Consider the following 17,417-nt stretch of genomic DNA (forward strand, 5'->3'; position numbering starts at 1 on the left):
TCTTAATTTAGGCAGGGGTCCTCAAACTACGGCCCTTGGTCCACATGCAACCCACCGAGGACGTTTATCTGGCCCGCCGGGTGTTTTTGCCACTGCTGCCTGTTCTGCTTAGCAGCCAACTCGTCCCAGGCCCACAGTGCGCATGTGTGGAATGTGCGCCGCACTCTCGAATGGCCCTCCGACAGTCTGAGAGACAGTGAACTGGCCCCCTATTTAAAAAGTTTGAGGACCCCTGAGTCTTAGAGGGTTATTATAAAAATTGAAACATGCAAAGCACCAAGACCAGTGCCTGATACATAGTAGCTGTCAATTTTTAGTTAGTGTTATAAGTAAATGGCAAACATGGATCACTCCCATGTCTATGGAATTTACAATGGAAGATCTGGGGCTCAAAGCCAGGTAGCCTGGTTCCAAAGGTCATGCTTCTATGTACTGTGATTATACCGCACCAAGGTTAGAGCCCTTGAAGCCTGGGATAGTTACACATTTTTAAATAACTCATTTAAGATGCTAGACATGCTACATGCAATACCAAGAATTATAATAAGAAGTAAAAATCATTATTATGTTGTCATGATTGGATGCCAAGCTTTAGAGCACTCCAATATTATTGTTGAACATGTCTTTTGTTTGTTTTGAAATTAGGCAACTGCTTTTCCCACAGAAGTCAAAGACTTGACCAAGAGAATCCGTACTGTTCTTATGGCCACTGCCCAAATGAAGGAGCATGAGAAAGACCCTGAGATGCTAATTGACCTCCAGTATAGTTTAGCAAAGTCCTATGCAAGCACCCCCGAGCTCAGGAAAACCTGGCTAGATAGCATGGCCAAGATTCATATTAAAAATGGAGATTTTTCAGAGGTGAGTACTTAAGACCTACTTTGTTCTAACCAAAACCTTTCAAAACCTCTTGGGCACATTCTGAGAATTCTTTCCTTGTCATCTCTTTTTAGGCTGCCATGTGTTATGTCCACGTAGCAGCTCTGGTTGCAGAGTTTCTTCATCGAAAAAGTAAGATATTTCTATTCTTAGAGATTGGGGGTGGTGGATTCCACTCAGCACAAGAGTTTTTATCTTTGTAGCTTGTAACTGTGAATGTGATATAATTGAGCTCTGAAAAATATGTTCACCTTCAATCTCACTCAGTGTTAAACAGAAGTTGTCATGTGTATGTATAAAAAAGACTGGATTGTTCATTTTGCCTTCTGCTTTCATTAGAGGCTACAAGAATAAATTAAATAGTACAGGGCTAGGCCTGATGCCCAATGTTTATTTTCCAAGACTGTCTCTCCCTGGAAGATTGCCACAATTAAATTCTTCTCAGGGCTCATGAGAAGCTCAGGATAATACAGATCACTTATTTTTCCCTCATGTGCGTCAGCTTCACCACCAACTGCCCACATACTATGTCTCTCCGGCCACTTTAGGACACTGATACCTGGGTTTTAAAAGGAGTCATGCCCTCGAAGGGTGTCAGGAGCCAGCAGCTCTGTATTCCTAATTCAAGATTCCTAATTAGGGAATCTGCCTGAAAGCTTCCCTTTCCAAAAACAGTGTTATTGACTGCTGTACCTACTCAAATAGGAAAACAGTTGAGTTAGGTTTACAAATTGATTGGCAGTAAAGATTGCAATCAAGGAATCTCCCACTGTCTATCACAATGTCCAGGCTACTTCCTATAAGGCTGTTGAACGAGTAATAATAGGACAAAGTGAAACCAACTTACGGGAGTCAGATCACTCTGGCTTTGGCTATGGGAACACAACCATGTTTTGTTTTGTTTCTTAATTCCAGAATTCCTACAGTTAACTGTGTACCTTTCATTTTACATCTATGGCTCAGTCCTCAATTATGTCATATAACACCCATGTGGAGAATCTTTTCGGAAAATATAATATCACAATTAAAATGTAGATTAATTTTGCTTATATTTTAAATGAATACTTTGATACTGAAATTGTTTTTAACAATCCATTTGTTTGAACTTGGTATACTTTAGTTTTCTTTTTGTACATCTGTGGTTTTGAAATGGAAAAAGGAGATTAGTTATCAAAATAAGGCCCCATTTGAGTTTGGTTTTTTTTTTTTTTAAATCACTGGTATGCCCATAGAATCACAATATAAATAAATATTGAAATTGTACACCTGTAATTCCTAATAAACTGACAAATATGAGAATCTTAAATACAGTATTAAATATGATTTTAGGTATGTGTTCAGAGAAATTAGATTAATATTATCTCATCTTTCTAATTAGTAGAAATCTGAAATAAGAGTTTTATGTCCACTAAGTATAAAACTGCATAACCCTTTAGATTTTGAAAATAGTTAAATATATTAAAACTATTTCCCTAGAATTTGGGTGGGGGGGCGTGTTTTCACAAGTACAAAGAACTTAAAACTAAGCAAAAATCAAGAATTATGTATCTTCATTATCCTTAAGTTGTAGAAATTAAACTTCTTGCTATGTTTTTTTGGACATTAGCATGAAGCAGCAAGCCTAAACACCAAACTGTGATGTGTTTCAACAAGTAGAAATAATGTTTCTAACTAGTCATTTAAGTATTTCATAATACCCTCAAGGTTTTCTAGAATTTATTCTTCATAGAAATCAAAGAGCACTTTGCTGAGGAGAAAATATTGTTTTGAATTTTAAACAAAAAATAATGCTTAAATTAAGAGAAGTTTACATATTCATTCATAGGTATCATCTATTTTTAAACCTGGAAAATTCTACTTGCTTAAATTTGAAAACCTTATTCTAAAATTCTCAGGGTTTCCCTCCCTTAGCTTCAATGATTCATATGATCCAAAACACCTTTTTTGTTAATTAGCTGATTAAACTATAATGGTTATATCAAGATCAACTACTAATTTAAAATATAAATTATAAACTTAATCTGTTAACCTGCCATCCAGTTTGAGAATACCACAATCCACCAGTATTAGTGGACTTTTTTGAAGTCTAAAAACCTGGATATTTGCAGAATAGATAAAAATACATTTGAGTACAGAACTGAAAAAAAAAAGTTGAACTTACACTTAAGACCAACTTATTTAACAAAGATAATTGGTCAGCTGTAGAACTCTGTTTTCTATTAATATAATGAACACAAAAGAGAAGGAGAGTTTTAAATCCCTGACACAAACCCATTTATGATTTTTAATCCCTGGCACATATCCATTGCCAAAAATTTTTTCTCAAATTCCTGTTCAAATTTTCTGTTTTCTCAAATTCCTAAGCCATTTCTCTTGAAGTCCATTATAAAAATTGAAAAAAAAAATTGGAATAAATTACTACTTAGCAGTTAACGCATTGGAAGCAGATGTTATACTGTTTACAGTTGTTAAGGAAAAAAAATTATCTTATTGGATAGTTGCCTAAGCAGGCAAGGGCTTGGGGCCCTATACAATACCAGTGAGGGACCATTTCCAGATCCTTTTCTTCATTGTCTCAGGCACTGAACTGACAGGGAAAAGGGAAGGAGGTATGTAGTTCTCCCTGCCCCTCCCCCCAGACTTCTTCCAGGCAGCCTGACAAAGCTCTTGCTCACTCTACCAGAGAGACCGTAAGGACTATCATGCTCTTCCCTTTACCGAAGTCACCTTGAAGTGATGATACTTAGTTTAGTTATTCTTCTTATCCCCCCAAATATAAAAAACAAGTCAAAATTTCCTTATGATTTTGTTGAAAACCTCAAAATTTCTAGATTATATTCTCTGGAGGCTAGATTTATATGTACTTCTCTCTCTTTTTTCTTTTCCTGAGAGAGGGTTCAACTGTTTTCTCCAGGGAATATGAGTCAAGTCTCTGCATTCTTCTACCACCAAATAGCATCCTAGGTTCAGCAAAGCTTCAAGGCTTGGAGGGTTCCTCCTTCAACCCAGAAAAAGGAATTCCCTTTCCCATAGAGTCTTTTTTTTTTTTTTTTCATTTCTTTTAGGGTAATGTGGCTCTGTTTCCCAAGTCTTTGTACCCAGGATCTGATAGCTTAAGTTCCACAAAGCTTTTTTATTCTTCTGTTTTTTTTCCCCCCAGCCACAGCCTTTTCCCTTTTTGCCCTCTCCTCAGGACTCTTAACCTCTTATCCTTCTTCTGACTAGCAGTCATATTTTATCAAGAGTTGGACTGTTGTTCCATCCTTCCAACCTCTCCCCACTTTTTTCATGGGGTAACTTGTATTCAAGGTCATGGTCTCTATCTTGACAGTTTCCATCTTGCTTTCCTTAGGACAGCAGTCAGGAATATAAAAGCTACAGCTATGAAGGGCAAGGTCAAGAATCCAGGTCAAATACCAGAGAGACTGATGGCAGACTTTCTAGAACCCCCTTATACAAGGAGGCATAGGTCTACATGAGATCCCTTACACAGATGCCTCCTTCTGTTGGGATGTATACTCTGGCCAATTCCAAATTCAGCAACGTGTTTCATCTGAAAAATTTTTCTAGAACTAACAAAAGGGTCCTGATATCATTGGATATTGATGGGTATTGATAAGCAAAAACGGGGAGGGATATATCTCTTCCCTAGGTATCATCAGGCATATGAATTAAGATAACACGAGAATATTGGACTCAGAAGCTGAAAAGCCACAATAGTGGTCTTTACATTAGATGATGTGGACAATAAATTCCAAAAGTGGTAGCACTTTGGGAGGTTGAGGTGGGAGGATCACTTGAGGCCAGGAGTTTGAGACCAGTCTGAGCAATGTTGCGAGGCCCTATCTCTACAAGAAAAAAATACCAAAAAATACAAAAATTAGCCGAGCATAGTAGCACATGCCTGTGGTCCCAGCTACTTGGGACACTGAGGCCAGAGGATCACTTGAGCCCAGGAGTTTGAGGTTGTAGTGCACTATAATGACACCAATGCATTCTAGTCCCAGTGACAGAGAAAATCCCTGTCTAAAAAAAAAAAAAAAAAAAAAAAAAAAGGGGGAGGGGGGGAAATGGGCATTTATTGAAACCTTAAAATCTGTACCCCCATAATATACCAAAATAAAAAAAATAATTAAAAAAAAAAAAACTCCGAAGGTGGGTTTTAACATCTGTGTTCCTGAGATAAAACATAATTTTCGGCCGGGCGCGGTGGCTCACGCCTGTAATCCTAGCACTCTGGGAGGCCGAGGCGGGCGGATTGCTCGAGGTCAGGAGTTCGAAACCAGCCTGAGCATGAGCGAGACCCCGTCTCTACTATAAATAGGAAGAAATTAATTGGCCAAGTAATACATACAGAAAAAATTAGCCGGGCATGGTAGCACATGCCTGTAGTCCCAGCTACTCGGGAGGCTGAGGCAGGAGGATTGCTTGAGCCCAGGAGTTTGAGGTTGCTGTGAGCTAGGCTGATGCCATGGCACTCACTCTAGCCGGGGCAACAGAGTGAGACTCTGTCTCAAAAAAAAAAAAAAAAAAAAACAACAGGCCGGGCGCGGTGGCTCACGCTTGTAATCCTAGCACTCTGGGAGGCTGAGGCGGGCGGATTGCTCAAGGTCAGGAGTTCAAAACCAGCCTGAGCGAGACCCCGTCTCTACTATAAAAATAGAAAGAAATCAATTGGCCAACTAATATATATATATATATAAAATTAGCCGGGCATGGTGGCTCGTGCCTGTAGTCCCAGCAACTCGGGAGGCTGAGGCAGCAGGATTGCTTGAGCCCAGGAGTTTGAGGTTGCTGTGAGCTAGGCTGACGCCACGGCACTCACACTAGCCTAGGCAAGAAAGCGAGACTCTGTCTCAAAAAAAAAAAACAAAACAAAACAAAACATAATTTTCCCTACTTCTACTTAAGATACACAGAAGAAGACTTTCTCCCAAGATGCTTTTAGCCTTATCTCATCTCAGGCATAGGAGTATGCCTTTCTTTGTCCTCCCCTAAATCACAGCATTCCAGAAAAACCCTACATTTGGGAATAATTAACTTAAAGTAATAATTCCTCTGAACAGACAGGATTTTTTTTCCCTAGTCATAGACCTCACTACCCAAGTCCTTTAGAGATTGACCCTCTTCTTTGATAAAAACTATATTCTTTATCTCTTCACTCAAGTCTTGGACCTGCTTCCTTTTTACTGCCTAGCTTTTGACTTCATACATGTGATCAAGTGGGATGTTTTCTTCTAAATTTCAACAAGTTATTCTAATGTGCTACTACACAGAGTGTCCCACAGACCAGCTGCTAGTCGGAGAACAGTTTGTTACTTGTTTACAGCAAGATGAGGACTATTGTCCTGAATGTAAATCAGCCATGTCACTAAATACTTTGTTTAGTTCAGCTTTTTTTAAAATTTATTTCAGTAAATTATGGGGGTACAAACATTTTGGTTGCATGTTATGACTTTGCCACATCCCAATCATGATTTGAGATGTCCACCCCTACAACGCTCACCACGTCCATTAGTTGTGAGTTTACCCACCCCAAACCCCCCACTCGCAAAGAATATTACTACTGTGTGAGCACCTTATTGTTGATCAGTCAGTGTCAGTTTGATGGAGAGTACATGTGGTGCTTATTCTTCCATGCTGTGATACCTCACTCGGAGCGCTCTATCCAGGAGAATATAAGAGGTGCTAGATCACCATCGTGTCTTATAATTGAGTAATATTCCATTGTATACATACACCATATTTTATTAATACAGTCATGGACTGACGGGCACTTGGGTTGTTTCCACATCCTTGCTATAGTGAATTGTGCTGCCGTAAACATTGGATACCTCCAATGCATCTTGGGAGAAAGTCTTCTTCTGTGTATCTTAAGTAGAAGTAGGGAAAATTATGTTTTATCTCAGGAACAAAGATGTTAAAACCCACTTTAGGATTTTTTTTTTTAAGACAGGGATTTTCTCTGTCACTGGGACTAGAGTGCATTGGTGTCATTATAGTGCACTGCAACCTCAAAGTCCTGGGCTCAAGTGATTCTCTGGCCTCAGTGTCCCAAGTAGCTGAGACCACAGGCATGTGCTGCTATGCTCAGCTAATTTTTGTATTTTTTGGTATTTTTTTCTTGTAGAGATAGGGCCTCCAAAGAGCTACAGGTAGAACTACCATTTGATCCAGCAATAGCACTTACGCATCTACCCAAAGGAACAAAAGTCATTTTTAGTAAAGACATCTGCACTCGAATGTTTATGTCAGCTGACTTTGTTTTAATAGATAGACTTTATTAAACAAGGAAATGAGGAATTGATTTGCATTCTGGTACAAGCTCCTTATCTTTTTGTGGTCTGATACTCTAAAGGTCTGTAACAGACCATTTTAGACATGCTTATCTTCAAACATGAAACATGTTCTATCTTCATTGCCTTTTATTATCTAATTTCTTTGAACAAAAATGGCCCTAAAATTTGGCAAGTCAAAGTAAATATCACTTTCATTTCTGCTTCTCTTTCTTCCTTAATGGAAACCCTCTGACTACTCCCTTGTATTTCTCCCATCTTAAAAAAGTACTTCAGAATAACCCCATCTTTCCCTACCAGACTTTCATCTCTCTCTCATGAAAGTGCAATGCCTATTTGATAACTCATGTTCTATCAGGCATCTTACCCAGAAAATGTAGGTCTAATTATCTTTCATTTAGACAAGAAGAGTTGGCAAAATCCAAGCCCTGACACGTGACCTTTTTTCCACCAGAATTCTGAGAAATCTCTTGAACATGAGATCCGGCTTTCTTAAATCTCCCTTCTTCCTTCCCCAACCTCTAACCCCAGGAAGAGTACCAGATACTTAGTTGTGAGTAAAGGTCATTATCTCTAAGCATCACTATTAGAGAGGTTATGGACAATAGATTACAATTGCTATTTGTTCCCTTTGTGACCAGCCACTATCAGAAGGAAACTTTCTCACTGGCTAACAGATTCTTTTGTTAAGGAAGCTGAATTTTCCTTGAATTCTAAAATTACAGCCCACTTAGATAAGGGTAAAGGTAGCCACAGGAGGAATGTTTGAACATGTTTCACAATCTCTAGATCAATTATGTAGCCTCTATACCTAGACTCTTGCTTGCCAGTAACAATTTGGTCCACAATCCTACAGCAGCTGTTCTCAGCTTGAGTTCACTTCCTATTTCCTAGGGGTCCATCTGGCAGCAAGTATTTCATTCTATCTTGGGAAAGCTAGTTTGTTTATTGGTAAGCTTGTTTGGTAATAATAATTCATTGGATACTTCTTATATGCCAGGCTCTGTTCTAAACACTTTACATTTCATTTAATTCTCATAAAGTATCCCTGTTTTACAGAAGATAAAACTTGTTGCAGTCCCAGGAAGATAAACATGTCCAAAATCACACAGTGAGTGATAGAGTTGGGTCTATCTAACTCCAGAAGCTATGGTTCTTTCCAGTGCCCATTCTGTTTTTCTCCAAGGATGTTTTATCTGCCATCTGTTTATTTCTTGCCTCTCTTACAAATCCTAGGCTTACGCCTCCTCCATTGACTCACTTCCTTTCCCAATTCTAGGTGCAATTAGGCATTAGATGTTAACCACTAAAGAGCATTCATTGGTTACCTGAAAAGTACCTGCCCTCTTGTTTACATGATGGATCACAAATGTACTTAGGATTAAAGTTTTAACTAAAAATGTTTATTTAGATTACACTAGGGGAACATCTATACTAACCATTGAAGGTAATGCATAGTCAAAGAATGAAACTTTATCGTAAGTGACTTAAGCTCACCTTTTGGGAAAAAGGTCGATAGAATATATAGTAGATGGAAATAATTTGTAAAATTCTTTCTTGTAACAGAAAATTGTACTTAGGACTTTGATCCTTATAAAAATATCTATTTATTTAAAAATCTCCAATTCCTATAAGGCTCACTGTTATTTATCAAACACTTTTTTATAAATTTACCCCACTGTTTTTTATTCACACAGAATTATTCCCTAATGGATGTTCAGCCTTCAAGAAAATTACTCCCAATGTAGAAGAAGAAGGAGCAATGAAAGAAGATGCTGGGATGATGGATGTCCATTATAGTGAAGTAAGATTCTAGAGCCTGTGTTGCCAGTTATATAAATTTCACTTCTTAAAATTTACTTATATGAAAAAGTTATTACAGCTAACTTAATTTTGAAGGTAATTAAGGATAAATGAACTTCGAGTATTAAAACTGCCCAGGGTAAAGATATCCTTGTTTAGAATGTACAGCCCTATCTCTGGAACCATTCCCATCATTTAGCTTTAGAAATGCAACATTTACGATCCTCAAATCACCATCTCAGTAACCAGATCTCAGTCAATATACTTTGAAAAATCTTCATTAAAAAAAAATAAGAGTTAACATTGTCTTTTACTTCTGCTAAGCGGAGTATGCATAAAAGTATTTAAAAATGGAAAATTTCTACTCTGAACTTAAGATGGATAGAAAATAACTTCCACTGTCAATCAGCCAACAAAGAATTAAGCACTGACTTAGGAGCAAGGCTCAGGATTTGGTGATCTAAGAGCTATAAAATAATTAGATATGGCTGGTCCCTGACCTCCAAGGTCCACCTGAAGAGATAATACACCTGCATGAAACGGGAAAAAAAAATAACCAAGACTTTTGAATAGTATTTGAATAATGTAGATAATTTGTGCCATGCAAAGTCAAAGGTAAAAGAGATACCTTTGAGCTGAGATAGAACAGAGGAGGTATGATTAGAGGGGGCTTTGAAAAACAAGAGCACTCTGAAGGCATTCTAACATAGAAGGAGACAAGCAGGGAACCAAGGCTAAGAGGTAGGACACTATAAGGCATGTTTGAGGCACAGTGAGTGGATCCTTTTGGTTAAACCAGTGGGTTCACATAGAGAAAAGTAGTAGTTGAGGCCAAATTTTGAGAAACTTAGAATGTATGGGCTTTATTCAGTAGAATGTTGAATTGCTATCAAAGGTTTTTGAGCAGGATGATGACCAGATGAAAGCAAGGAGAGGGAAGGTTAATTTGGTGATACTGTGGAGAGATGGATTAGAGGTAGATGATAGAGCCGGAGGCAGAGGCTAGAGAAAGGGCTGTCATAATTATCTAGATGTGAGGCAATTAGGGCATAAGCCAGGATAGTGACAGATTTAGGAAACACTGAGGAAAGGAGGGGAAGACTTTCTGGCTGTGCGAGGGGAAGAGTCAAAGATAGCACCAAGATTTCGGGTTTGGATGTTAAGGAGAAATGATAGATGGTTTTGCAGAGAAAATTATGAATTTCATTTTAGATGTCAGTTGATTTTGAAGTGAAAGGTTATCAAACTGGAAATAACAGGCCATTGGAAATGCAGTACTGAATCGAAGGAAAGGGATGAGTGTTTGAAATACACATCTGGAAGTCATATCCTTGTGAGAACCAAAGCAGGCTTGGTATAGGACTTAATATAGCAAGGGAAGACTAGAGAACCAAGGACTGAACCATGGGAAAAAGTTCATAATTAAAGAGTGGGAACATGGAAAAAAGAAACACACAGAAGCAGAGAGATTAAAGGGGTTACATTCCCATAAAATTACATTTTCTAGAAAGTTGTATTAAGAAACACAAGCAGGCTGGGCATGGTGGCTCATGCCTGTAATTCTAGCACTTTGAGAGGCCAAGGTGGGAGGATCGCTCCCAGGAGTTCAAGACAAGCCTGAGCAAGAGCAAGACCCCATATCTACAAAAAATAGAAAAATTTAGCTAGGCATGGTGGCACATGCTTCTGGTTCCAGCTACTCGGGAGGCTGAGGCTGGATTGCTCAAGCCCAGGTGTTTGAGGTTGAAGTAAGCTATGATGACACCACCATACTCTAGCCCAGGAGACAGAGTAAGACCCTGTCTCAAAAACAAACAAACAAAAGAAACATAAGAAGCAATCAGGTTAATGTTACAGTGACATACTTTATAAGTACTTTGTGAATTGATTTTTTTAATGAAGAGCAGGCAGTTTTATTTCTTAGATTGTATTACAAGATTTGAGGAATAAGGAAGAGATAGCAGAGGGTTTCTGTATGAGGTTCACTCACTCAAGTATATTACTGCAAAATGTGTGCCCTGCACCCATGCAAATATTCAAAACAAACTAAGGCTTTAAATCAATAGAGACCAAGAGCCGGGCACAGTCACACATGCCTGTAGTCCCAGCTTCTTGGGAGGCTGATGTGGGAAGATTACTTGAGTCCAGGAGTTTGAATCCAGCCTGGGCAACATAGTAAGACACTCTGACACCCCCCCACACACACACTCTGTCTCTTAAAAAAAAAAAGAAAGACACCATGCCATTCCTTCTTGATTTGGTACCACAGACACTGATACATATTTTTAACTTAATATCAACATGAAACCAAAGGGCTATATTCATCTCTTAGTGACCACAGATGGCACAAATAAAATAATAGTCTACCAAGTAATAGTGGGTAGGTATGCCAGTTATTTCAGTTAAGGATTACATTTCAAATTTTGTAAGTCTTTAATACTGAAGAGTAACATATATTAAGCATAGAAATTTAAGAGTATAGCTCAGTATATATATATGTGTACAGTGTTTGTAAATAGAAGCAAATCTCAAGTTAGCTCTAGTTCATTTAGCTAAAACAATAAGCCTATAAACTTTATCTACTATTTCTACATGGGTCTGTCTCCTCATCAGTAAAGTAAGGACAATAATAATACTATCCTGGCCGGGCACGGTGGCTCACGCCTCTGGGAGGCCGAGGCAGGTGGATCGTTTGAGCTCAGGAGTTCGAGACCAGCCTGAGCAAGAGCAAGACCCCATCTCTACTAAAAAAAAAATAGAAAGAATTTAATTGGACAGCTAAAAATATATAGAAAAAATTAGCTGGGCATGGTGGCACATGCTTGTAGTCCCAGCTACTCGGGAGGCTGAGGCAGAAGGATCGCTTGAGCCCAGGAGTTTGAGGTTGCTGTGAGCTAGGCTGACACCACGGCCCTCTAGCTCAGGCAACAGAGTGAGACTCTGTCTCAAAAAAATATATGTGTATAATAATAATAATACCCTGGTCACTTCACAATATATGTTATGTGAAAGCTCTTTTATAAGTCATTAAATACTACATAAATGTCAAGTTTTTCATTGACCTACTTGGCAGTGAGGTTTCTTAATGGCAAGTTGGTATGCTTTTTACCTGCAGACCTCAACGAGTAGATATGTTTGCTGAATTAATCAAAACACAGAATCAAGGTACTGGAATTTAAATTCCAGCACAATCCTTGACTGTGAAGACTTGGTGAAGTTAATGCACATTTCTGGATCTTAGTTAGACTCAAATGATTTCCCAGAGACCTCCAGTTTTTACAGGCTGATTGCACAGATTCAGAGGATTTCATGAGAGATAAATGGTTCAGCACAACTGAACTTGTATCTTTTTTTTTTTTTTTTTTTTTTTTTTTTTGAGACAGAGTCTCACTTTGTTGCCCAGGCTATAGTGAGTGCTATGGCATCAGCCTAGCTCACAGCAACTTCAATCTCCTGGGCTCAAGCAATCCTCCTGCCTCAGCCTCCTGAGTAGCTGGGACTACAGGCATGAGCCACCATGCCCGGCTAATTTTTTGTATATATGTTTTTAGTTGGTCAATTAGTTTCTTTCTATTTTTGGTAGAGATGGGGTCTCGCTCAGGCTGGTTTCGAACTCCTGACCTCGAGCAATCCGCCCGCCTCGGCCTCCCAGAGTGCTAGGATTACAGGTGTGAGCCACCACACCCAGCCTGAACTTGTGTCTTTACCTTCCAAACAGCTGCTTTAACTTATTCATAGAAATGGCCTTGAGCCTGACCCTTTTTTATACTCTCAAGGAGAGCAGTAACTCTTCATACTAGTTAAGAACTGAAATCAGTTTTCTGTGTAAACACGTTTGTTGGAATTTTTTTGCGTTCTACAGTAGTAATAGTAATTTATATGTACTTTTATGTTTATAGATAGAATCACATTCTACCTAGTGCAGTTTTGTATTTCAGTTTATGTAGTAAGGCTTCTTCCTCATGCCCTAGCTCAGGGGTCCCCAACCTATGGTGAGTTGAAAGGAGCACATGAAAGAGTGCTAAACATAATTAGTCATTAGGGAAATGCAAATAAAAACATACATATTATTTCATTTTATATTACAATGTAATAATAATAGAAATAAAGTGCACAATAAATGTAATATGCTTGAATCATGCCAAAACCATCCCCTTGCTCCCTGGTCCATCTAAAAATTGTGTTCCATGAAAATGGTCCCTGGTGCCAAAAAGGTTGGGAACTACTGCCCTAGCTAATGGAAAAGAAAAAAACGGACACTGATTTAGGAATTATATTGAAATGAAAAATACAAATCCTTTTAGTATTTGTATTTAAATACACAAGTTAAACCAATAATAATGAAATCCAATTTGTTTCTAAAAATGTATTTTTTACTTGATTTGCAAGTTTTTTCTTTTTTAAAATGATGTCCCTTGAGTCATATGCAACAGTTTTAAAAGATATAATTAATGTACGATGAAATGCATCCATCTTAAGTGAACAGTTTGATGAATTTTGACACTTGTATGCACCCACGTATACTGCCACTCCAGAAACAAGAAACAGAACATGTCTATTCCTGCAGAAAAAGTTCCCTGTGCCCATTTCCAAGCAGGTTCCCTGCCCCTACCATCTGATTTCTATCAACATACATTAGTTTTGGTGTCATAAAAATGGAGTCATTCAGTATATACTCTTTTGTTTCTAGCTTCTTTTGCATAATCTAATGTTTTTGCAATTCATCTATATTGTTGATATACACATTTCAAATCCATTCTCCTGTTGACGAATTTTGTATTGTTTCCATTTTGAGGCTGATATGAATAAGGCTGCTTTAAACATTCTTATCTATGACTTGTTTACATATGCTTTCTTTCTCTTGAGTAAATACCTAGGAGTGGAATTTCTGGATCTTAGGAAAGATGTGTATTTAACTTTATATAAAATTGCCAAAGAATTTCTCAAAGTAGTCACACCATTTTATACTCCCACCAGCAATGGATAAGACCTTGTTCTAGTTGCTCTGCATCCTCTGATGTTGTTAATCTCTTTTTTTATTTTAGCCATTCTATTAGGCATGAATTAGTGTTTTATTGTGGCTTTTATTTGCATTTCCCTAATGGCTAATTATGTTTGGCACTTTTTCATGTGCTCCTTGGCCTCATATTTTTCTTTTGTGAAATGTTTTAATAATTTTATCTCAACAATTGCATTGTTTGCTTCTTTATTCTTGATTTGTGGGAGTTCGTTCTATATTCTGGATATAAATTCTTTGTCAGATATATGTGCTGCACATTTATTTCCCAGTCTTTGGCTTTTCCATTAACTTTATTAATTGAGTTTTTGATTGAGCAGAAAGTTTTCTTTTTGATGAAGTCCAATTTATCATTTTATAATGGTTTGTTCTTTTTGTATCTGGTCTAAGAATTCTTTGCCTACCTCAAGGTCGTGATGTTTTGATGGTATTGTCCTACGTTTTCTTTTAGAAACTTTGTTTCTGAGTTTTGTTTAGGTCTATAATTTATCTAAAATTTATTTTGAGAATGGAATGAGATAGAGGTCAAGGTTCAGGTAGTGTTAGCCTTCCAGCTTCATTCTTTTTCAAAGTGTTTTGGCTCTTCTACATTCTTTGAATTTCCATATAATCTTCAGAATCATCTTTTCAATTTCCTCAAAATTACCTATTGGAAGGTTTTTAGGGATTTTGTTAAATTTATATGTCATTACATAGAGAATGGAGAGCTTAATAATATTGAGCCTTTCAGTCAATGAACATTTATTTAGGTCATCTTTAATTTCTTCCAGCAATATTTTGTAGTTTTCAGGCTAGAAGTCTTTGGTTAGATTTATTGATAGATAGATGATGTTTTGATGCTATTGTAAATAATAATAGTTTGCTTTTCTATTCTATTTTTCAATAAGTTGTTGCCTATAGAGAAATATAATTGATTTTGTATGTTGACCTTTTATCCTGCAACCTTGCTAAATCTGCTTATTTTAGTAGTTTGTATATTCCTTGGGATTTTCAACATATACAATCATGCCATCTGAACAGGACAGTTTTATCTTTTCCAATCTGTATGCCTTTTCTCTTTTTCGTGCCTTATTGCTGGCTAGGACCTCCAGCATAATGTTGAATAGAAGTGGTAAGAGCAGACATTCTTGACTTGTTCCCGATCCTAGGAAAAAAGTATTCTGCCATTAAGTTTTTAGTAGATGCCCTTTATCAGATTGAGGAAGATCTCTTCTATTCTTTGTTTCCTGAGCTGTGTTTTAATATCATGAATGGGTATTGAGTTTTTTAAATGACTTTTTCTGCATCTATTGATGGAGATATAATTTTTCTCTTTTATTTGGTTTATACGGTATTATATTACATTGATTTTTCTAATTGTAAAACAATTTTACATTCTTAGGATAAACCCTACTAAGTTTGTCACTGATTTTTTATTCCCCCAAAGTTCATCCTTTCCATTGTTGTTGGAAATTTTAATTTGGCTATTAAATGTTAACATACAGATCCTTTATTCAAGTAGCAACATTTATTGAACACATGCTATATAGTATCACATACTAGTTACTAGAAAAGCCAATATAAAATATTGTCCCTAGTCTCAGAGTCACACCTTTTTGAAAAGTCAGATATGTAGACAATGTGCAGATAATGTACAAGTATAATAATAAATATTTACCCCCAAAATTAGCAGAGTCAGAAAAAATATGTGTACTGTCTTACCTACCCTGTGTTGATCAAGAGAAGATCCTAGAAAAGGTCCTACCTAACATATTTTAAAAAGATTAACCAGCCAAGCGTGGTGGCTCACGCCTGTAATTCTAGTACTCTGGGAGGCAGGTGGATCGCTCAAGGTCAGGAGTTGGAAACCAGCCTGAGCAAGAGCGAGACCCCGTCTCTACTATAAATAGAAAGAACTCAATCGACCAACAAAATATATATAGAGACAAAATTAGCCAGGTGTGGTGGTGCATGCTTGTAGTCCAAGCTACTCGGGAGGCTGAGGCAGTAGGATCGCTTGAGCCCAGGAGTTTGAGGTTGCTCTGAGCTAGGCTGACGCCACGGCACTCTAGCCTGGGCAACGAAGTGAGACTTTGTCTCAAAAAAAAAAAAAAAAAGATTAACCAAGTAAAAGGTATTAAAGAGCAGAGGGCAGAGAATGAGCAAAGGCATAAAACCAAGGCTCACCATTGTGCTTCAGGGGACGTACTAGTTGTTCACTGTTGCTGGAGTGTAAAGTACAGGAGATTTGGCATGATGAATGATGAGATTATAGAAGTATTGGCCAGATCATTACAAGCCTTGACTGCCAAATGCGAGAGCTTGTCCTTTGTTCTCTGAGTAATGGGGAGCCATTGCCAGATTTTATGAAGGGGAGAGTGACATGGTCAGGTTTGCCTTTTAATCAGAAGCCTATGGTAGATGTGTGGAGGATATATTTGAAAGTGCCAAGGCTGGAGGAAAGAAGATCGGATTTAAAAAATGGTAAAGTGAACCCTAGCAACGAGCATAGGAATGGAGAGGAAGGATAAGGTTTGAGAAATGTTCAGGAAGTAAAACTGGCAGGACTTGGTGATGAATTCATTAGAGGATGAGTAAAGAAAGCATGTATTCATTTCCTAGGTATCGTCTGTCTAGGCTGCTATAACAAAATACCAGACGCTGGTTGGCTCATAAACAACAGAAATTTATTTCTCACAGTTCTGGAAGCTGGGTAGTTGAAGATCAAGGTGCCAGCATTTTCAGTGTCTATTGAGGGCTCATTTCCTAGTTCATGGATGGCACTTTCTCACTGTGTCCTTACATGGTAGAAGGGGTAAGCTAGCTCTCTGGGGTTTCTATTTCGAGTACAGTAATCTCATCCATGAGGGCCCTGCCCTCATGACCTAATCACTTCCCAAAGGCCCCACCTCATAATGTCATAACCTTGGGAGTTAGGATTTTAATACATGAATTTGGGGGGGGGCACAAACATTCAGACCATAGCACTAGGGTGCCATAACAAAATATCACAAATTGAGTGGCTTAAAACAACAGAAAGCCATCATCTGACAATTCTAGAATCTAGCAATCTAATATCAAGTATTTATCAGGGCCATGCTCTCTCCAAAACTCTGAGTAGAAGCCTTCCTTGTCTTCTCGGGGTAGCTGTTTATTCTTGGTGTTGGCTTGCAGCTGCGTCACTCCAATCTCTGTCTCTGTAGTCACATGTTTTCCCTGTAATGCCTCTGTCTTTGTATAAGGACATCAGTCATATTGGATTAGAGGCCCACCCTACTCCAGTATGGCTTCATCTTAACTGATTATATCTTCAATGGCTCTATTTCCAAATAAGGTCACAGTCTGAGGTACTGGGAGTTAGGACTTCAACTGATCTTTCTGGGGGTTATAATTTAACCCACGACAGAGGATAAAGTCAAAACTGCACTTAGTTTTCTAGCTAA

At 38.0% G+C, this 17,417-nt stretch overlaps 1 protein-coding gene across 2 annotated transcripts in view; it reads left to right on the plus strand.

Moving 5' to 3' along the window:
• The window catches only part of DOCK11 (dedicator of cytokinesis 11), a 177,445-nt gene that overhangs the window by 143,246 nt on the left and 16,782 nt on the right, over positions 1-17,417 (plus strand). For both annotated transcript variants that reach the window (XM_012739482.3, XM_012739489.3), the window contains 3 exons: positions 646-861; positions 954-1,011; positions 8,873-8,979. In XM_012739482.3, coding sequence (XP_012594936.2) covers positions 646-861; positions 954-1,011; positions 8,873-8,979 — 381 coding nt within the window. The remainder of the gene's footprint in view (positions 1-645; positions 862-953; positions 1,012-8,872; positions 8,980-17,417) is intronic.

This window comes from Microcebus murinus, chromosome X, assembly GCF_040939455.1.
Source record: "Microcebus murinus isolate Inina chromosome X, M.murinus_Inina_mat1.0, whole genome shotgun sequence".
Taxonomy (NCBI): domain Eukaryota; kingdom Metazoa; phylum Chordata; class Mammalia; order Primates; family Cheirogaleidae; genus Microcebus; species Microcebus murinus.